Source organism: Gavia stellata, chromosome 18, assembly GCF_030936135.1.
Source record: "Gavia stellata isolate bGavSte3 chromosome 18, bGavSte3.hap2, whole genome shotgun sequence".
Lineage (NCBI taxonomy): Eukaryota > Metazoa > Chordata > Aves > Gaviiformes > Gaviidae > Gavia > Gavia stellata.
This window is the reverse complement of record NC_082611.1, coordinates 9,805,934-9,829,117: the sequence shown is the minus strand read 5'-3', so window position 1 is coordinate 9,829,117 and position 23,184 is coordinate 9,805,934. Positions and strand designations below refer to the sequence as shown.

General features: G+C 39.5%; 1 protein-coding gene across 1 annotated transcript; it reads left to right on the top strand.

Annotated features, from left to right (window-relative positions):
* The first annotated feature begins 2,819 nt into the window (after positions 1 to 2,819).
* TMC5 (transmembrane channel like 5) lies at positions 2,820 to 21,588 on the top strand. The gene is made up of 22 exons (XM_059826387.1): positions 2,820 to 2,893; positions 3,318 to 3,517; positions 3,923 to 4,027; positions 5,728 to 5,820; positions 6,615 to 6,714; positions 7,306 to 7,396; positions 7,716 to 7,964; positions 9,222 to 9,373; positions 9,904 to 10,048; positions 10,624 to 10,779; positions 11,369 to 11,535; positions 12,202 to 12,280; positions 12,581 to 12,678; positions 14,387 to 14,482; positions 15,074 to 15,149; positions 16,024 to 16,157; positions 17,359 to 17,532; positions 18,388 to 18,466; positions 18,809 to 18,901; positions 19,997 to 20,098; positions 20,402 to 20,447; positions 21,494 to 21,588. The coding sequence occupies exons 1-22, from the start codon at positions 2,820 to 2,822 to the stop codon at positions 21,586 to 21,588; spliced, it is 2,604 nt and encodes an 867-aa protein (XP_059682370.1).
* The last annotated feature ends 1,596 nt before the right edge of the window (positions 21,589 to 23,184 follow it).

The window sequence follows — 23,184 nt, the reverse complement described above, 5'->3', positions numbered from 1 at the left end:
ACCACGTATGCTCATACACACCTCCATCCCACCCTACAGCATTTATGTACCAGGTAGCATAATAATCTTTGAGTGACTACAGCCTCAGCCAAGAAACATATGGGTTATCCGTGTTCATGTTCTCGCTCACTCAGAATGCCTCAAGGTTTGAGATCTAATGCTCTCAGGTAGCAAGAGGAAAATCTCTAGTTCTTTCAGGAACGAAATGCAAAGATTCAAGTTTGCCTCAGTGTACATGGGGAATTTATTTAAAATCCTTAAAACTTTGGGGATGGAGAAAAAACAGAGTGGCTTCAGATGCTGGGTTCAGTGTTAGACTGTAAATGTCCCTGTGGATTTTCATAGAAATCCTGGCATAAAGGATATCTTAAGGCTCAAAGGAAATAAAGTGGATAACGATGGAACCAGTAGACAGTCTGTCTTGGGCTTATTTGAGTGTCTTAGCAAGCCTTTACGGATATGTCTAGAGGTCTTTAAAGTGAGTAAGAGAAAGAAGTGATGGGTGTATTTTTTTTTAGTCAGGCTGATCTGTTTCTTCTGGTTGGTTGCACTTCCAAGTTGGTTGATAGAACTGGTTGATGCTTCCTACCAGCATGCTTCTGGGTAATGTTGATTCTACATAACCCATACATTTCCATCAAAATATCCTTTCTCTCTACACTTTGAATGAAGACTAGGCAAGTTGACGAGCTGTTTAGATCAGTGGTTAGCTTTCTGGGTGCGTTGCTAGCAGGCTTCCCAGCTTTCCAGATAGCTGAGTCTGAGTGAGTTGGATTCCTGGGAAACCAGTTAAAAAAATAGAAGAATGTAATTTTGCACACTCTTCAAAGGGAATTGTCTGAGAATTTTCTTCCCCTGAGAAACAATCTTTTCCTCTTTAGTTTTTCATTACAGTTTGAAATGTAAACCACTTTTATAGGGGGCGTTTTAGGTTTCCAAGCACGTCTTTGCAGAAGACAATGATTATCTTTTTCAAGAATTGTTTCCATGCTTTTTAATGGAGTATAAGGACAGAATGTAGTAATTCCTGAAGAGTTTGTATAAAACTTCAGATATATTCTAAGCTAGGTCTCAAATGATCATCAGGAGCTAAGTGGTTCCTGTCAAAGAAAACCTGTCTCTCAGGAGATTTAAACTTCCCATGACTTTTATGTAAGAGCCTTCAATTCCTGGGGTGTTTATTGGTTTTCTTTGGAGATAAGGGAAGGAGGCTCTGCGAATTACTTTTCTGGATACATGAGAATCTCACTCTGTCTCTGTAGCTGTGAAATTGTTGCCTGAAAAAACACAAGTTTCACCTAGGGGAGACTATGTTTATAGTTTCTTGTTGGCAGTGATCACATTCCACTATTTATAGAAGGGATGAGTGGTGCATCGTATATTCAAATTGCCTGGTAAGCGTTTTTACTGTATGTTTGCTGAAGACATGAGCCTCATAGCATGCTTCCTCGTGCTATAATGGAAGTGTAGACAATGTTATTATTAAAATGTAGGACTTTGAATTCAATCAACCACCTGTGTTTATATGCAAATCTCTTTGCAAGTCAGTGTGCAAAACCTGGGCAGTGTTTTCCAACTGTATATTACACTGCAAGATTTTAGACTGTCTTGCAAGATCTTTAGGTGTGTAAATGACACAATAGTAATTTAAGAGTTTCTTCTGGCAAAACGAGAAGATTTTGACAAGCATTCAGAAACTAGACACAGTACAATTATCCATTTTGAAGATACTTTTCTTCGTCTGATACTTCCTTTACTGCAGTAGAAATCACAAATAAAAGCCACTGCAGACAGAAAAGTTGGTTGAGACTGTACTGTTAAATGAGATTCAGCTCTGCCTTTCTAGGAGTGGAGCTGAGATAAAAGCAGGGTCTGATGGGTTTTGCCAGATGTGTCCTTTATCGTTTATTTTTTCCTTCCCTGTTGTTGAATAGCTTGCCAGCTGATCAAACTTGGTGTGGTGCCTTTAAGAACAAATGCTAAAAGTTTCTTCCTTTTTAATTTTGAGTAGGACTTTTGACTAATTGCAAGAACTGCCTGTTTAATTTGGATTCCTCTTTTCTAATGTAAGGTTCCCTTTTCACCGACTTACCTGGACTTCTGTTCATTAAACTCTGACCCAGTCTGGTTTGCTTAAGACTAAAATGGAGCACTCTGTGAGGAAAAAAAGCTAAAACCAAACCTATTTACAGGTTTGAGACATTAAGTCATTATAAGAGCCCTCGTTAAGAATGGGTCTCTAAATAATGTCAGCGCTGTACATAGCAGTGGTCTAGTGAGTCCCTTGTTCACAACTAAAGCTTAGAGACGCCACTGCTAGTAAGGAAGTGGGCAGACTTCACCTCCTCTTTGGTTTTGGAAACGTAGTACTCAGAAAATTTGTGTATTTGGCTTTTCCTATATGAGGAAGAAAGAGGGAACTTATTTTCTTCTTAATGTTTCAACACGCTTCTAAAACCTGGTTTCATTGTCAGCGCTGGAGAAGACTTCATGTGGCACTCCAGTTTGTTAGTTTTGTAGAGAGCTTACTATAGAGAAATATTAGTTCCCATTTTACCTGCAACTTCTGGTGAAGCCTGATTTCCCAATGGTAAATAGCAGTAAGTTAGAACCATTTCCTATTTATATTGTTTCATGTTACTTGTTAGCAGGGTGGCAGAATCTTCTAAGATGCTAAAATGAATTTCCTTTCTTTATATTTTTTATGTACATGCATCTATTTTGTAATTAGGTCTGTAATCAGTCTTCCCATGAACATATTAATGAAGCATCAGAGACGAAAATAAGGAAGATTTCATACCTCAAACCAAGGACTTGTCATGTCTTGTCATTACAATGAAGCCTTTGAAAATCCAGGCTACTACTTCTCAGAGACACTGGAAATTGATAGAAGGTGAGGTATTAAATTTTGCTGTTGTGACTGTGCCATAAGAAATTAAATTCTCTATTTATATGCAGGAGAAACTTTATTTATCAGAATTTATTGGTTAAATGTATTTTAGTATTTATGGCATAATGTCATAGATATTTTTTTGTTCCAATAATTTTCACCTTGGATGTCGTAATTTTCCAAGCAGTTATTCCTATTTAGGTAGAGTCCAAGCTAACTTCAGGTGCAGAAAAGTTTTAGTCTTTTTAATTCAGTTGATGACCAAATCAGAATTATGATATTGGAGTTCTGAATACAAAATACTTCTCAGTATCAGAGTTTGTTTTATAATGTATTCAAATTTGATGATAATAGGTAACAATTTATTAAGGATATCTATTGAGAGTTTTTGTGGCACTCAAGGTTTTCTTCTTTGTTGCTCACACAGGAGGAATTCCCAAAAAAATTTGTTCTCTCACCAAAACCCTTATGATTCTTCACTGCATGGTTCCTATGGAGAACACAGTGGAAGAGGACAGAATTACCCTTTGGCCATACCAATGGCCTCCATGAGACAGAGCTCTGAATACTGTGAAGGTTTACAGAGAGTTAATGTCCTAAGCAGAAGTCCACGTGGAAACTCCATGGGTATGTAATTTCTCGTATGAACAGCTTACAGAAACACTGGAACAAGTAATGGCTTACTCTGTCCTCAGGGAGTCCTGCAGCTCTGGAAGACTGAACTCTGTATGTATTTGTACTTGGTGGCAGTGGGTTTTTTGGCTTTTTTCCTAGAAGTAGTTTGGATGTTACATTAACAGATCCATGGACTGTCTGTTATATTAACAGATCAGTAAATGCTGATTTGTATGGACTGCATAAGTCATTGAATAATAGGATGTACATTGGAGTGAGATATAGGAATTTTCTTAATAGGATATACTGCTGTGTTTGCAGTAGAGCTGTCTTTGGTCAATAGGGCTGATATTCTCTGTGTGTAAATAATCCATAGCAGTATACAACTTCCTGTATAATTCTGATTCCCTTCAATAGATAATATTTCCTTTGAGCCTGAGCTAGAGCTGGCATACAGCCCACCTTCTACCTTCCATCTGCTGGATCGCCCCTATACCCACCCAATTTCCAATGTATCAGAAGGTAAGACATAAGGATTGTGGTGCATCAGGATATTGAATGTCAGTCTCACCCCCCATAAAATAATATATATTTAAAAGCCTTCTGTTTCAGGTGTGAAAATCTTCACGTAATAAAAGAAATCATAAACCATAAATTCTCTTTTACTATCCTACGTTGTTGTAGCTGAATTTTTCAATATCTTTCTGAAGGTGATCTTTCTTGAGCAATGAAAGATATAATGCCTACCCATTTTAACCCAAACTCCCTAAAGTGGGTCAACATAAACCAAACTTACACAGTTATCTGAGGAGACTCATTGTAGGAGGAAATAAGGGGAGGATAGGATGTATCTTTGAGACTCTTCAGTGAATTTTTCACTGTGTTGTCTCCCTGTAAATTCTAGACTGTAATAGTAATTAGAGATTTATATTCATTAAAATACAGGGGGTCTGGAATAGTATAATCTGGGTTCTGTTTTAGGCTAGCATAGTAGTTTATTGTTCATGTTCTGGGTAGCAACTGTTCTTCCCATGTTGTGTAATTTTTCTGTTACAATCAGTTTGGTTCCTGTCTGCTGCTTCTGGAGTGTAATTAAGAGTTCTTTTCTGGAATTGCCACCTAGATGCATTGAAAGAACCATCTCTCTGTGCCCTAAAAGTGAGAGGTTCTTGGGGTTTTTTTTCCCCTTTTTCATCTTTAAGAACATGGTCTTTAAGTTAAGATCTGATGTGGCAAAATCCTGTATTCATATTAAAAAGCAACAATTTTATTGGTACCTGGAAATGTCTCACTCCATGAGTGACCATAGAAAGGGGACATTTCCAAACATTAGCTATCATGCATAGCTTTTAATACCTGATAGGAAGGAGAGAGTGCATTTCCAACACAATCAACTAGAAGATAAATGCCTGGGTGTGGAAAGCTCAAGGAGTACCTCCACAAGGAGGCACAGATGCTTTTCTTTTTCTGATTTTTTTTTTTTAATTACTACAAAGGAAGTTGGCTCAAAGTGGAAATGACACTAACATCAGGGGACCGTTAGGTCTAAATAGTAAATATGATGAAGGAGCTTGCAACATGTGTATTAACTAACAGGTGCATCAGTCAGTTGGGGCCTTCCACACTAGAGGGTCAAGCTCAAAAGGCGGATGTAACATTGCGCAGACTGGCCATTAGCTTACTGGGAAGGCGAGGCAAGGAAAGCTGTGGCTAATCTCATCTACTTCATAGCTGGAAGGCGGATGCATTTAAGGAATATAGTTGCTCGTGTTTGAATAATTGGATGAAAGAGGGTTGAGAGAAGAGCTGCATTTTGGCCCCAAGGAAATGGGAGTCTGATACATATAACTTATTCAGCATGATTGAGTGTGATTGTAAAACAATCCTTCTGCAGTCAGTGGAAGGATTTTTAAAGAAAGGACCTCTCTTCTAGGAAGAAAGTCTTGAATAATCAATGTGTGCATTTCTGAATGGGTTAGATGACAAAGTTTTCCATGACAGCTGAAGACTGGGCTCGGTACCTCTCTTCCAGCATGTATCTGAAAAATTGCATATGGTCGTCAAGAATGACCATGAAAGAAATGAGTGGGGGGATTGTATGTTTGCATGTAGGTATTGAGATTGAAGGGTGTACTTTGAAGTTGTTTCTGTGAAAGTGAAATTTGAATTTAAGTCGATTTGTCAGGAGTATCTGGGCTTACTAAACAGTGCATGTTGTTTAGATAGCTTTATTCAGAGATGCAACAGAAGACCACCTGAGGAGATCTTCATGACTTCTTCCAGCCTGTTTGAAACAGATCCAGTGTGCAAAGAAGGTAGGATTTTAGATAGTGGTTCAATATTAAATAGTATCTTGCACAAGGATGGTGTGGTTGATACTATTCTTGGTTTATCACCAGAATTGCATGTACAGTCTTTCTGTGGTTATGGGAGCAACTTGATTTTGTGTTAATGTTAGTGATTAATCTTTTATACTCTACTAGCACACTAAAATCCCATGATAAATGAAGCACAGTGCAGTGTGACAATGTGTTAAATTGTAGAAAGAAAATCTAAACTCTTTATTAGAATTTGTTTGGCCAAATGGATTGTTTTCAGCCACTGTGTCTGGAATAAGCATCAAATTCCAACTATGTGAAAACAGCCTGATTTTTCAAGTAATACAGTTCTGTCTATTTCATAGGTAGTGCCAAGTTTGGGCACTAACATAAAGTAAAGTTATAGAATAAATAAAACAAAAGTTTAGCTTTCAAGTCAATATGTAGCATCATAGAAATGTAACTATCAAACAGTGATCAAGCTATAGACGAGAATCTTGGAGTTTGTCAATATTTTGTTTTCCTTTATATTGCAGCTCTTTGTACTAACATTAAACAAGCATCAGACAAGTGATACTTGTTTTTTAACATTAAGTGTTGTACTGTTTACTTACATCTGTATTAGAGCACTGATGGAGCTGAGGATATTCTGGGGAGTATTATTAAGTCTCAGAATTGCCACATCTTGGTAGCAGTGAAAATGGGGAATGTTGTTATATCTGTTTTGGATTTTGTATAAGAACTACTGTATTATTATCCAAAAAATTGGATTTTTCATGGGTTTTATGCAGAGGAAAAGTTAGTTGGAAATCTTGCAAGTATGTCCACCAGTGAAAGGATTAAAGCAATCCAGAAGATGCCAGAGACCATGAAAAAAAAAAGAGAGATCAGGTAAAAATAAAAGTTTATCTGTTTAGTATTACAAACACTATACTTTCAACATCTAGCTATCAAGTATGAGTGTTTGCCATCTGCTCAGCTTTGGTTTATCACTTTGAAAGAACTGAAAGTACTTTTTAATGCACTTCTTAAAATTTAACATCTTCCAAGGGAAAATAGTTTAAGATGGTTCATTGTCCTTTCTCTGGGTGAGGAGAATCTCTCATGGTAATATAAAAAAGAATATCAAGGCCTTGAGGTTTGATTATGAATGATGACTTGCAGTTTCTTTTCAAAGGAAACTTGGATGTTGGCCATTGAAAATGGAGAAGAGACCACATGGTCTCAACCATCTTTTTGTCTCCTCACAGAATATATTTAAATTTTGTTCCCAGAGTGAGTCAGTGGAGGGGTTAGAACATGCTGTCATAGCATGGACAAGAGCCATGGTATCAGCTAATAGAAAAAGAACCAGAAGAACATCTCCATGTTTCATTAACTCTGTTCATGTGCACATGTGTGAAACTGTATTTGCAGCAGCTTCTTGTTTTAATTACAACCCATACTATAGCGCTTGTCACTCCCTGCCCTGCTCTTCCACAGGAATAAAGTTCTTAACGAAATAACAAAAAAATCAAGGCACCGCAGTGCTCAGCTTTCCTGCTGCACACAGTGTCTGCAGGGAACAGTAGTGGTAAGTGTCAGAAACTTCTGTCAGTCACAATAGAGTAAACAACTTCAGCTGCAATGTTATCACTGTCTCCAGCGGTATCTGGTATCTTGCTTTATGTTACTTAGCAAAGAACCAATTAATTGCTGCAGTGTTCATTAAAAATGACTTGCGTTATGGTAGCACTTAGGAACACCAGTTAAGCATCCCCCCATGTAGTGGGGGAAATCAGTTCTTATCATCAAAATGGAACTGTAAAAAAAGTGAGGCTTTATTATGTGAATTTGAGTCCTGTTTAAGACTGCTGCTGAGATTAATCTCTCTCTCCTCTTTTGCACTTCAGTCATTTCGGCGATTTGGAAATAGCCTGTCAGAATATTTTCACCTACTGCAGTTATGGCACAAGACTCTGAAGATCATTGGTGCTGAGTTTGGAACAAGTGTTCTTTCTTATTTTACTTTCTTGAAGTGGCTGCTAACTTTCAATATCTTCTCATTCCTCATAAACTTCAGTTTCATCACAATCCCTCAGTTTGTTGCAGCAGAACCAAATAACCTTTCATTCACGGGTCTGGAGCTGTTCACTGGAGCTGTAAGTATGTAACAACAGATTTGTATTAGTACTGCGTGCAGCAGATCTACTTTAAAAACTCACGTTAGAGTAAAAAAGTTAGTATTTCTTATTAAGAGATGGAGTTAGAATTTTACATGACTAGAAATAATATTTAGTGCATATTTGAAAAAGAAGCTGCAACATTGACTCAGACTGAGATGAATGGAATTCATTCTGATGCATTTGTCTCACTGCAGATGATTGCTGTGTTCAGCAATATTTCAAAACTTTCATCACTCTTTCAGAAAGAGACACAAAGGAAGCCAGGCCTTCCAGAGATAGCCACAATAGTCTTCAGCAAAACGTTTTTCCCATGCTAATTTTCCTCTGAAAATACAGTGCAGATTTCCATATATGATCCTGTGAATTTTCTTCTTTCCAAAGCTTTAGTCTTCCAAGGACCACACAGATCTTTCTGTGGCGACCCACTGAACTCAGTGGGGGCCTGGAAACAGGAGAATCTTTTCATTGTGTGGAGATGTTTACATTCGAGTTATAAAGTCCCAGGCTGTTTTTAAGGGAAGATTTTGCACTGCTTTAACTCCACTTAGTTGATGAATACTACTAATCTGAGAAGATGACTTACTCTTTTTTTTTTCTTTACTGTAAAAAATGTGTCAATTTTATTGCTGTTAAAGGATTTCTCTAGTAAATAAACAACACTGTTTACTAAAAAGCTGCTTTTACTAATGCTTAGTTGAGAAGAGATCTTCTTTAAAGAGGAAAGGTGTCAGCCTTTTCCTTCTAAAATAGCTTTTAAAGTGCTGTGTAAAGCTGTTTAACTTTGCACAGTACAGTCACCATTGCAGGAGTTCAGCTATGATGTAGTAACTCTGGTGTTGAATGCCACGTGCTTCCTTCCTGGTTCCTTCATAGCTGATACAATTTGTCGGTACAGAACCTTGCTCCTAAGAAAGAAGCAATTAAGCCTTTCCCTCTTCAGGAATTTTCAGAAAAGACTAAATCCTGCAAAGGTGTTGAATGCTCACGACCATCCCACATGAATCTTAAGGATACAAGTCATTTATATATCTCTAGAAACTCTCAAAACTATGGAAGGTTTTAGCTGATAGAAGGAAAACAAAGGGTCTGATATTTAGAAGTTTAATCACACCTGTGATTTCACAGTAGGGAATGAAACAGCTCCCACTTCGATTTATTAGGCTTCAGATGATGATACTTCCCACCATATGCAGGTGATATGGACATCATTCAGAATGTTTTCTATCTTTTCAGGGTTATTTTCAACAAACAGTACTCTACTATGGTTTTTACACCAACGCTACAATCAGTAAAATAGAGAATGGTCCATCTTACAACATGCAGCTGGCCTATATTTTCACCGTTGGAATATATTTTGTCATCTGTTTTCTTATCTTGTTGTTCAGGTAAACTATATATTCTTATTTCACTTCTATTAAGGGAAAAAACCTAACACCAAAACAACAACAACAAAAAACCCCACCCCGTCAATGGTTGGTATGTTTCTGTAAATCCTTATTTCCAAGTCTCAAGTTTAAGTAGAAGTTTCTGCTCAAAAGACAGTCTCCAGAAATCAAACCTTTATTAGACAAATGAAGAATAACTGCAAAATATTAAGGGACATGCAGAGAATCCCAGTTCAAACCAATGAATATCATGATCCCCCTTTTGCAAGCTGTTGCTCCTAATATCTTCTGGTATTGATGTGGCCTTCCAGAGGTAAAGATTGGCAGCAACAACTAGGAGAAGGAAATGTGAGAGTAGTTTCTTACATAAAACTTTTTATTTTCCATGTCATCTTATGTGACATGCTCTGACAGAGGTCCAGTAGCCTTGGGACCGGACAGGAAAACTGACAAATCTCCCTTCTTGCCCTGCTGTACAGACTTGATGTATTTCCCCATTACACATCTCACAAACTGAATTTTCATTGCAGCATGGCAAAATCCTTCTGCAGGAACTTCATTAACGCTCAGACATACTCTGGAAATGCTAGCAAACTTTTCTGCACTTGGGACTTCAATATAACTAAGGAAAAAGCCGTGAAGCTGAAACAAAAGAATCTCAGCACACAAATAAAGGTACAAAACACAGGAGGTACACAAAGGTAGAAAGGTACAAAACTAGCATGCATGAGTCACTGCTAGAGACTTATTTGTGCATACAAATTTGTGTATGCACATACAACTCTCTGGCAGAATGACTCAAGCGTGCTAGTCCTGTTCCTTATAGTCTTAAGTCTTCCTGACTGTTAAGTTTCATTTGATTTGAACTCCTGGAGTTGGCTTAGCTACTTGTTTTTCTTTTCTCTTTAAGCTACATATAAATATTTGTATGCTTCTGTTCTATTGCATGGATCTCTGTGACTATTAAATATTTGCCATACAGAATATTTCTTCTGTTTTTTTCCTTCCTGGTATTTAATCATATTGTAAACAAAAGGCCGGCTTATAATATTATCTGTGAAATACAATGTAACTGTCAAGAGATAAGACTTAGGATAGGAACACAGTGTTGTCCAGTAAATGTTCCCAGGATATTACTCTGCCCATCTTCTAGAGAAATAATCTTTCAGTCTTTCAAGTAACTACTTGAAACAAGTTTTGCTTTATGCTGTTGACTAAGGAATTCTTCATTAGTAATTGTTCCCTTGCAGGAAGACCTCACTGAAGTAAACAGAGAAGTTCTAAATTTTTCTGTAACAGAGAGAGCACTTCGTATTGTTATTCATCTTGCTTCTTGGGTTGCTTCCCTGGGAACAGCAATAGCTGCTTGTGCTGGTGTTTACTTCCTTTCCATTAATAACCTAAAGGTAAGGACAGATTTTGCAGTCTGTTTTTGGAGATGCGTTTTTCCTCATGGGTATCTTATACTGAGTGCAAGCAGGAGTCTGTTCACTACTAGGACCATAGGGAAGCATAGGTGTTGTTTCTGCCAATGCAAACACAAATTCTGCTGTACCTAAAAAGCTGGTTTGCAAAGGCTTGCACCAGTGGGCACTATGGCAAGAGCGCAGGACCTGAGGGGTCTGAGCAAATCTCCCCCCTCACCCCAGGAGCTGCTTGCCTGAGCTCATGGCTAGCTTAGGGATAGTGCAGCTGGTGACCTTGAAAGAAACAGCAAGAAGAAGCCTCAGCAAGGCCTGCCTCTCCTTTGCCTAGGAGCTGCTCTTAAGCTGAGCTCCTACCCTTGGTCCCATGTAATGTGGGGGAAGGGGAGAGGGTCGCTGTGCTGCTGGACATGGGTCCATAAAACATGATAGCCGGGCCCATAAAACATGATAGCCTCTAACCTGAAAACATACAGGACGGTGTGCCAAGTGTCTTCTCCGTGGACACAGCTTGAGGCAGCATTTTGGTTAAGGCTCTAAATTGGTTGGTTTTTTGTTTTTCCTCTCTAAGCTCTTTGTGAAAGGTCATAAAAATGACCTGGAGAGCCAAGCTGCCATGTTGGTGCTACCTATTGCTGCGTCTCTCCTCAATGCATTCATCCCGTTCTTCTACTCATGGCTTGGACACCTGGAGAGATTTCAGACTCCTGGACATCAGATATATGTCACTATTACAAGGTATTTGTTGCTACCATCTCTTAGTGCTTTTCGCCTGAAGTTGTCTGAATCTTCTTTTTGACAGCAAGCTGTGTCTAGGTGGTGTGGTGGGCAGTAGGGAGCTATGGAGAATTCATCTTCTCAAAAGGCTTCTGTACACTCTTCCCTCCATGTTTTATTTGTCTTCTGTGAGCCTTCTGGAGTGTTACATCTTTGCATGAGAGTGGGATATGGTTTCCCTCTCAATTAGGCACACTGTGACACTGGGCTTGGTTTTGTTTGCAGCTTCCCTAGATGGCCCTGGGCTGTTGGCCCTCCAGGGAAAGGAAGGGGAAAGAGGAGTGCAGAGGTCTTACTTCACTACAGATGCATGGAATTAACAGCACGTAACCCCTGCTGCCCCTCAGACTTCACTCCCCTGTGGAGCCCACACACCCAGCCATCAGCCTGTTTAGCAGAGGCTTGTGCCAAGGTTGTCATGCCCAGCTCCCCTTCTGCCAGGACAATAGAGTAATACTGCTCCCGAGCTCGAAAGAGAGCTCCTGTTAGTTCTGGCACTCTGCAGTGCTATTGTTGTTATAAAAGGAGGTAATGTTACACATTAACCAATGGTCATCCTGCCATCATTCCCTCCAGTGGGCTTATGGACCAGCTGTCAATGCAGTTACTGTTACTTTTTCTTTTTAGAAATATCATCCTGAAGATATCAATTGTTGGAATATTGTGCTACTACTGGCTTAACATTGTGGCTGCATCAGAGTCACAGGTAAAGCTTCAAAAATACAAATTTTTGACTTACAATGCCAGGTTAGGAACCACCTTGATCAGCAGCTTGCTCCAGCTAAGAGAAGTACATGTGGTGTCTTGGAAAGCTGAATTTGCCACCCCAGCATTTTTTTATTAGCATCTCTAGAGAAATGAACTGTAGGAAAAAGTTAATCGTGTTAGCAAAACTTTGATCTGTAGCCCGAGTTTCAGATGCCCAGGCATTTGGGAGCAGTGTTAGAATTGCATGACTTTTGACTTCTAGGTATGCTTTTTTTTTTTTTTTTCCTACTTCTTAAAGTGCTGGGAAACTCTGGTTGGCCAAGATATCTATCGTCTTGTTCTGGTTGACTTCATATTTTGTTCGCTTGGCTCTTTCTTCGGAGAGTTTTTACGAAGGTTAGTACTACTTTTCTAATCTTGTTTTTGTATTAACCAAAGACACGGTCTTTTTTCTAGTGTGAGAAAAGGAGAAGTCCAACAGAAGCATGGCTGTGGCACCACTGAAGCTTCCTTGGTTTTCTCTACCAGGCACGGTCTCTGGGTACATGCCTGGTGTATATTGCAGCTCCTTCTTAGGAGGAGGTCAGAGTGTGTACCATTCTACTCTCCCAATGTGTCCTTTGTTCCTTTGGAGATGGAAATACAGGCAGGGAGGAAGCCACATTGTACTCCCTTAGATGTCCTGAACGGGGTGACAAAGGACCAAGTGTTTCAAGCAGAAAACCTTGTTTTTCTGCATATGCACAGGCATACTGCTGGCTTTCCTTGGTATGTCCCCCTGTAATTGTTTTCCTCTTAGTTATGTCACTTTACAGAGTGCACACAAGTTTAAAGTCTTATTTTAATCAGTCATATTAAGGATGTAATATGACTCTCAAGTGTAGAGTTCTGTAGCATGGTAAGTGAGAAAGTATTTTTAACTGAATGTGGATACAGCTAAGCATGTAAGCAAAAAGTCATTTACTTCTGACATCTGCTGTGTCTACCTTCCTATTGCTAAACATTATTTATGACTTAAGGTAGTAGAGTATTTAAGTGCTTGCCAGCTCTACGGAGCGTTTAGGGTTCCTGGCCATACTTGGGTAGGAGATCCATTGTTTGCCCTTTTGTATATGATGTGAACAAGACTGGTTTACAAGGTAGAACTTTGTTAACTTTATGTTAAAGCAACACAAAACAACATTGAGAAGCCCTTGAAGACTTTCCCTCCACAGCTCTTGCCAGCGTACTTTAATCCTCCTTCTGTTCAGATAGGAAACCGCCTCCCAGCAAAAGGTCACAGTACCAAAACTGCAGTGTCAGCTGTGATGAATGTCTTCCAGTAAGCTGTGCAAAAGCACCAGGTTTACAGCTGTGAAAGATTAGAAGTACAATTACTCGTATTTATTTGCATGTATTCAGAGTAACCCCCTACAAGCCCAGCCCTGAAACATTATTGATGATGCAGCTGATCAGGTGGTACCAAGACCTGTATTCAAGGAGAGATGGGATAGTTACTAAACTAGTTACTGTTCTTGCTACAATAAGCAGAAACTGAATCTTCCCAGCTCAGGAAAAATGAGGTGATAAAAAGGGATTATTGGCCCTCAGTAGGAATCCTCTGGGTACTTGCTTACCTGTGTGTGTCTCAGGGACTTACAACCTCAGTTAGTTTAAAGTAGAATATACTTTAGGATATATTAAAAGTATCAGTCTACAAGATTCGTTTCTTTGATTGAGCCTGAAATTTTTCAAGACTCAGAAACTGAAAAGCTGTTACAGTTTTGTACTGAGGCCATTTCAACTGTTTAATCATAAGCATACTTTTCTGATATAGTTACAAAACATTTTTTTTCCCTCTCTTTTCTTTGAGTTGCGTGAAAAATATCCTAGGTCTTATTTTGCCCCTACTGTGTGTTATGGGAATTTGCTTTTGCCAACTTCTGTTTCATTTTGGATGTGCTGTCTAATCAATGAGCTGTGGCTGCTTTGCATGACATGTGGTTAATGCAGCCCCTGAGTAATTTGTCATTGCTTGTATTCAGGAGGTCATTTGTAGAGATTTCTACAAAGGGTTTTATCATTTGGCAAATGCTGTTGTGCTGTATTTGCTGTTTTCCCTCAGAATTATTGGAACTACCGTCTGTGTGAGCCTGGGGCTGCCAGAATTTGATATTGGACGAAATGTTTTAGATTTGATCTATGCACAGACTTTGACATGGTAAGTTGTGCATTTATGGCCAAAACTTCATCTGCACTTAGAAATACCATGGAACGTTCTTATTCAGACATTTCTGGGTGCTTCACATCATAGGGGAAAGAACAGGATAAATGCCTGAGAGATATGATATATTGAGTACCTTTGTAAGGATTGTGACTTGCCAGTTCTCTTTAACTGTGCAGGTAATAAAAATAATTTTAGTCAGTAGTTCACCCTTGGCCACCTGGTCTGGGAGAAACCCATAAAAGGAACATCCTAGAGTTTTGTTTTCTTCCCCACTGGAATGGTGTTCCTGTTGAAATAGTCTCAGTATTAAACCCTGGAAGAGATGCCTTATTTCTAAGAATGAGTACGCTACTCCAGTTACAGGAGAGTTTTGCAGATGTGTGCATGGATATGTATGTTTGAAGTTGCATATTTTTAAAGGTTGACTTGCTGTTACAGGATCAATGTTAATATAATTACATTTCCAAATAACCAAACACTGACTGTATATGAAGTTAGTGTGATTATTTTCTGCTTTCAGTGCACTGAGAGCTGTATAGTAAATAGTGAAGATTTAACTTTTCTCTTATAAATCCTTTCTTGTAGGATCGGTATCCTCTTCTCACCTCTGCTGCCTGGTATTCAGATGATATCATTGTCTATAGTATTTTATGTGAAAAAGGTAACAAGCTTTACATGTATTCATCATAAAATACACCGTTTGAAATCTGGGCAGGATTTATTGCATTGAAGTACTGGTTTTGTCTGGAGGCTGTGGGGTTTTGCATTTAGGGAAGCAGTTTGGTTGATTAGGTTTTGCAGGAGGAGGGGGGTGTGCTTTAAAGGAACATAATTTAGATGCACGCCCTTGAATTACAAACCTGTGAAACTTGAGAGAGCGGAAAAGTGTGAAAGGGTTATAGGAGGAGTAAAGAGCACAGTTAGAGAGGGGGGAGGATAAAGTAGTAAAATTAAAGGCTGGGGAATTAGCAGTGTACAAGTGCATGTGTCAATATAGACATTCAGCCTGTGGCTGTGACTTTGGCTTCCCGCTTACTCCACAGCAACGCGCCCCCCCCCACCCCTGCCCCAAGTTATCTAAGTGTAAGCAGGGTGATTCACTAAAGATCATGGTGGAAATTTCTTCTTTTCAAAATTCTTTGTCTCAGTAGTATGACTCAATGATAGATTGTTTGTTGGGTGATTGAACAGTTTGTAGTGTTGAATGTAGAAGAACAAAGCTATAGCTAGAAAGATTGATTCAAACTTCCCTGAATGGTGGATTTGCATATGCTACAAAAGCAAACTCTACCCAACAGAGTCCTGAGGAACCCATCAGAACCTTATTTTGCCTCTTAATATTTAAAGACTATATTCTTGAAGTTCTCTAAAACTACAGTATATCTATCAAATTCATACAAAAGAAGTTCTTGGAAACTTTTGATAGATGCTATTCCAGCAATTGCTGACAGCAATTTCAGTGGGATTGACTTAAACCAAGTTGAAGTGGCAGGTAACACCATACCAAGAGTCAGTGTACCTTCATCTCTTGAAAGGTCAGTCTGATGATGAATTGCCAACCCCCTCGCAAAGTCTGGAGAACTGCTCAGATGACAACATCCTTCATGTTCCTGCTGTTTTTCCCTTCCTTCCTTGGAGTCCTGTCTGTCATTGGAGTCACTGTCTGGAGGTATGGAAGATCACTGTCATTCAAGCCTACTAGGTTATGCTGTGTAACCTGATACCAGCCAGAGGAATCTTCATTTTTCTGTAGAAGAAGCTATATTAAGTGCTAATGGAAGGTTTCAGATGTTCATGAGATGTTCTGTATTCTGAAAACAAGACATGCTCAGTGAGTTTGCAAGCATGTGGTTAACGCAGTAATTTGTCCCTTAAGAAAGTGGGGGGAGAAACAAAGTTGCACTGAAGTTTTGGGTTCCAATTTAAATGCCACAGCAAATTTGGCTTTTCCACCTCCTTAAAAATTTCTGCAACCTACTCCTAGTTCCTAGACTTATTTATGTTATAGGCCATACTGGGTCTGCAGTGGAGAAACACCTGGAAAAACTCAGTTGAGGTCAACTTCTGGATTATTTACAAACTTCAAAGGCTTTTTTTGCAGGGAGTGCTGACCTGTGCAATAATGCATCTTGGTGTTGCCAATATTTTAAAGCTGCTTTGTTTATGTGCATGTTACTCTGGTCAGAGTAACGAGGGCAGCATGGATACCCCTTTTCTTTTTCTTGGCAATTCTCAGTCATGTGATTTCAATATTTTGTCAGACAGGTGGCTACACATGAAACTAGGTGGGATGAAATACCTCAGAGCAAACATTTCCAGATGGCAAGTGGGAATTTCAGACTGTCTGGAGTGGTTTAATTTCAAAGCAAGCAACATTTTCCTTTTTCAGTCTACCTGAAAATGTTAATTCTTGCTATGGGCTGCCTTAGTTCACCACATCCTGTTGTTACCAAAAACCTATAGTGACTCATGTTGTTGAAGGCAAGATGAAATGATGGTTCCCTTAAGCACCTGTGGTGAAACTTTGAAAATCCGTATTTTCAATTTGCTGTAGCTTGCGCTACAGTGTTTGACTTGTTCCATTTAGGTCAAGATTCTGTTTACAGGGCTTGGTACCAATCCATCGCAGTGAGGTCTCTTATCTCTCACTGCATAGTGAGAGAGAAAATGCCCACTGGGGTGGGCATTTTAATGGCTGGAGAGTGACCCAAGTTAAAAATCAAACATAGATGGTGGAAGTTCCCTGAGGGTCCAAAGAGAGCAGAGGGCTCTAGCAAACTAACGAGCATCTTGATGTACAAAATCACAATATTAACTAAATTACTGGTTAATATATGAAGCTTTAGGTAGCTGTTTTCTCACACTTTCAGGTTAAAACCTTCAGAAGAATGTGGTCCTTTCAGAGGTTTGTCTTCTATGTATGCTGCAGTCTCTGAGTGGATAAAAATACTGGAAGATTACACTGCCTCAAAATGGGTAGTGTGGATCTACCATAACTTAATTACAAGTGAACTTTTCTTCTTCGGCCTTTCCGTACTTGTCCTGTAAGTACCTGCTAATGAACAGCACTGGAAAAAGACTTGAAGTTTGGGAGGTGGTTGCTTTGCCTTTTCTGACCATTTCTCATCAGTGGAGTCGTTAGAGGAGATGACACCATGTAAAGAATAGCTGAACTACTACGGGGACACTGGTGGGAGGGCGTGGTAGTGCACAAACAGCGTGTTAAAGTCAGCACACCATATGGGGAGATACTAATAAGTAGGTTGCAGCCTGCTGCCAGCTAATCTCAGGTAAATTCCCATACTGTCCACTTGGCTGAAGTAAATAATTTTGGCAAGACCGGTATGTGCGCATTAAACTATGTGCCCACTGGTAGCATCTCATGTCATAGCTGTGCTGCTTGATGTTTCTAGCATGGGCCCTGCACACGTAAGAGCACAAACCTGTTCTCATGAAACAAAATCCCACTCATTCTAGTGGGATCAGGGTTGGCCTGGAAGCAATAAGTGTTCAGTGTTGTGATTTAAGGTCCAGGCACATGTCTAAGCAAATGACACAAGATTGGATAAGAGCATTAGGTTCCTATTTGTTATCTGAAATGCACCTTGTATTGTTGACTTACTTTAATTGTACCTCTCATCTTGAGTGCAAGTCCCTAAATCTTTGGGTCTTTTCCAAGAGAATGTCTTAAGCAATTTCATGCATTTGCCAGTCCTTGTGTAATTGTATATGTACATTTTTTGTGTGTGTATAGATGTGTATATATATGCGTGTATAGATATGTGTATATATGTCTTTTAATGGATAAAATAAGATAACTTTCTGTTTAGGCAATGACTAGGAGGAAATATTCATGGGTATGAATGCTCATATGCTGGACTTTTTGTTTGTTTGTTTAGAGTTATTACTTATCTCTACTGGAAAATAATAGAAGGAAGAAAGACCATGACCAAACTCTTACATAAGCAAATTATTAATGTAAGTTTTATTTTCAGCTTTATCTTTTTTATAGAAATTTGGCTTCCTTGTTGATTGTCTCACCCTGCTATTGTGGAGTGTAATCTGCTTTTCCTATGATAATGCAAGGGAGGGTGGGAGCCCTCCCCCATGGGAATTGCAGGGAAACCTAACTCACAAATAGAGTTGTTGCAAAATAATTTTATCTTAAAGCTGTGCTGCTGTAGCTCCCTCTGTAGAGAGATTATTTTAGAATAAAAGGAATTTTAATGATTATTGTGGTCAATGGTTACTCATAGGCCTTGAGCCTCTCAAGAATGATTAGTCCATTCCAGCTAATGATCAAATATGTCTTGACCATAGGAAGGAAAAGATAAAATGTTTTTACTTGAAAAACTGCGGGTACTGCAAAGGGCGAAACAAAACCCATCTGCGCCAAGAGGACAAGGCCAGCAGGTCAGTCTGATAGGTCAGATACTACTGTTTCAATTACGTGCTTGGTACGATTTCATGGGGTTCCTCTAGCCTTGCAAATAGGCTGCCATTTTGGGATATGTCTGTATTAAAACTTCGCCCAAGCTGATTGATTGCTAGTTACCTCCAGACAGCAAAAGGATACTGTGGAAGTTCCCTGACTGTTCCAGACTGGAATTTAAGCTGGGAAGGATATGGAAAAGTCCTTACTCTCACTAGGTGTTGTTTATGACTATGAAACTGAAAGAAAACATTCCTAATCTAGGTGTGCAGTGATGGTCACTAAAGGGTTTGGCTATGCTTGAACCTTGCCTAGACTAAGGAGGAGGCTGTCTTCCTTCCCTGACTCCAGATTTCCTTAGGGATTTATGGTTTGTGCCTCACTCCTGCCCAGTCTTTTCAGCTGAGGTAAAACTGAGTGCTTTGACCTAACCCCGTTTTAAATCCCATACAACATCAAGCTAGACATCTATCATCTTAAACTTGAATTCATTTTGCAAGTCAGTCCTGCCTGCTGAGCCATCGAATTAGTGTTAAAATTGCACATGTAGGTGCTGGGCAGTCTCTTTATTTGGGTTGAGTGAAAACTCTTTGACCTACACGCTTGTGAGGAAAAAGGGTTTGTTAGGTTCCTGTTACTCCCCCCCCCAAACCAAATCCCCCTTATGACTGGCCATTATTAATGTGATAATATAAATAAATATTTATAATAATTGATATATTGATAAATATAAATATCTATGTGGTAGTATATTGATTGTAAAGAGGGGAGCTTAAAGTGAATGCGCATTTTCTGTGCGCTGGGGATTTTAAAACACTAGACAACCCTGTGGCCCTGTCCAGGGTCACAAGTGGGACTCCTGAGGGAGGGTTTGATAGCATACAAAATGTGGATATTCTTGTAGTTGTTAAGGTCGAATTTCAAAAGGAGATGCCAGAATAATCTCATTGTGGACCTAGTAGAAGAGCCACCTCCCTAAAACAAGGGTAATATCCTTGAATGTGAGTAGTGCTGACCATAAAGTCAAGATTGGAATCCAGAATATAATACTGCTGATGCCAAATATTGTCTTTCAGAGAAGCTCTTCTTCATACCAGCCGTCCAGGCAACCTGCCCAGCAAGTGCCAGGCTATGCAGGAAGGGCATTTGACAGAAATAAAAATGCATCCTACAACGAGGTGAGATGGTCAAAAGAAGGAAGTCTCCACTAGATTTCCCTGTATAGAACGTGGGGCATGATACAGGCAATGGGTGTGTGTTGAACAAGAGGTCATCCTGTATGTATAGAAATAATTCTAAAGATTAATTTGAGCAGGTACAAAAATGTGATCAGACTAGATGTTAGAATACTCATACTCACAAACCTGCTTAAGATCTGGGGAGTATGGTTTTGTTACAGTAACTGGTATCTCTTTAAATACAAGGTAACAGGCTTGTGAGGGAAACATCAACCTAAATCTTCTTGTGAATTTTGTTTTCAGTATCCCTATTCTGGTGGGGTCTTGAGGGGGACCGGTTTCCCACTAGGTAAGCAACAAGTGCTAAACACAGAAAGCAGTTCTTAGAAGCTCAGCTCAGTAAAAATGTTTGATGTAGTACAGACACAGCATGTGACAGCTTGATGTAAGAGACACAGAATTTTAGTATCTTGTATAAAGAGAAAACAAAAAGACTGGCTTTTCTGTATGATGTGCTTATTGGTAGCTTGTTGTGACATTGGTGGTGACTTCTGAAGACTGATAACAAGCTTCTGTATACCAGAGAGTTAAATTTCTATGGGTAAATGAGCCATTTTGTCTTATGGGAGCAGCCACAGGCAAGAATATTACATCAGAGAATCACAGAATCACTAAGGTTGGAAAAGACCTGTAAGATTATCAAGTCCAACCATCAATCCAACACCACCATGCCCACTAAACCATGTCCCGCAACACCTCCAGGGATGGTGACTCCACCACTTCCCTGGGCAGCCTGTTCCAATGCTTCACCACTCTCTCAGTAAACAAACTTTTCCTGATATCCAGCCTAAACCTCCCCTGGTGCAACTTGAGGCCATTTCCTCTCGTCCTGTCACTTGTCACTTGGGAGAAGAGACCAACACCCACCTCACCACAACCCCCTTTCAGGTAGTTGTAGAGAACGATGAGGTCTCCCCTCAGCCTCCTCTTCTCCAGACTGAACAACCCCAGTTCCCTCAGCCGCTCCTCATCAGACTTGTGCTCCAGACCCCTCACCAGCTTCGTCGCCCTTCTCTGGACACGCTCCAGCACCTCAATGTCCTTCTTGTAGTGAGGGGTCCAAAACTGAACACAGCATTAGAGATATACTTCACATCTTGGTGTGAATCTCAGAAGAGGTTATTATTGTTGTAGAGTCCCTAGGACATCGTATGTTCAGAATAAAAAAAGTTATGGACACTTGCGTGGTAGCGTGAACTGTTCCTCGTTTACACGAACATCTAACTTCGTTCCAAATACTTGACAGATGAGATGCTTAAATAGCATGGGGCTTTTTAATGGGGGTGGTTATTATAATACCAGCACAGTCACCCTTACTTCCTTTGTGAAAAACAGGTTCAGAGACACCCCAGCCCAGCAGCAGGCCAGGCATGTCTGAGGCAGTGGCGCTCGCTCTGCGTGCTAGAGAAGCAGCTCAGTGGGAAGACTAAGATGATGATGAAGATTTTCAACTGTGAGCAGGCAGAATCAATAAATGTTAAGTCATTGACTGATGTTCTGCAGAAAGCAATACTCATTTGCACTAATGACTGGAAGAACCATTCAAACATTTTCTTTTACCCCTAAATGAAGAAAAAAATAGGAGATTGCAAAATGCATCCTGACCACAGTTTATTATTATGATAGGGAATATCCCGTGTGTTTGGTTCATTTTTGGTGGAGTGATATTCTGGTGCTCATCAGCCTTCCCCCAGGACTGGCCATTACATCAGTACTGCGGGTCCTTCCACAGCTGGTCACTTGCTGGTGACTAAATATAAGGAAACTTGTGCCTAATTGTAAACAAAAGCTTGGGTCAAAAGTATTTTTGTATCAGTTATATTGTTCAAACTGCTTTTATCTGATCTAAACCAAAAGTGAAGTATTGGTCAAATAAAAACAGAAGGAAATTGAAGTGCAGTTGTTTTTAATGACTGAGAAATTGTAATGGCTGCAGAGTAACTTGTGTGAACCAGGTTAAGCTTCTATTCCATTTTCACTTTCCTGAGCCATCTTCACAGTTTATTACAGTCACTCAAAAGCAGCTTTGTTAGTAGTTAGCAGAACTCTTTTTTAATAGTGACTACTTATCAACATTCTCTTCTGTGTAAAACCACTGCTTGTAAACAAGAAGTTTACACATACCTTTTCCAGTAAAGGATAGATTGGAAATAACACAGTTGAGATTTTTTTTATCATACGTGACTGTGAGACACTTGATGCAGCTTCTTTTTATTCAGAGCCACAACTTTGCCATGACAATACTTTTTTTTTTTCTTTAGCCCATTTTCTACCACTGCCTGGTTTATTCCTCCCGTGTTGCTTTCAACATAAAAATGCCTTAGGAAAAGAGGCACATCTTTTCCTTATGCTCATGATTTAGGTTAAAGACAACCCAAAAACAGCCACCAAAGGTACAGAAAAAAGGACAAAATTTACACACAATGTGAGACCAGAGATTCAATTTTATTACGTTTTCCTGCATGTACAGCTGTGGACTCTGGCTGTGAATATTAAATATGGGCCTAGTGTTTGCACTGAGGACAGTGACTTGGTGCCAGCAACACAAAATGGACCCTTGGAGGGTCATTTTACCTTCTGATGGCTGCTCGGGAAGCACCTGTAGAACACAGCAGTAGAGGTAGAGGCTACAGCACTAACAAAATGGCTGGACAGAAACTGGTTGAGGGTGTAACGTACATGTTATAAGATGTGCCCAGAAGACAGATTGTTGGTTCTGCAGAGCAGGGCGGATGAGTGACATGAACTGAAGAGGCTCTCTTCATCCTGACAGGAACAACTCCCTCCTTACTCCTATGTTTCATTATGCTTATATATAGCTCAAAATACAAGTGAAAAATCCATCAGCCCTTGCAGAAGGCAGCATTAATCTGCTGCTAATTCAGAAGTTTGGACTTAACCTTAAATAGGACAATGGTTTAGTTCTTTCCACTGCTGATGGTTTTTTTTATTTTTTATTACCTTTTGCCTCTTTTATAGAAGTTTTTTTAAAATCGCAGTTGGCTCTGTGAATGAGAACTAATTCT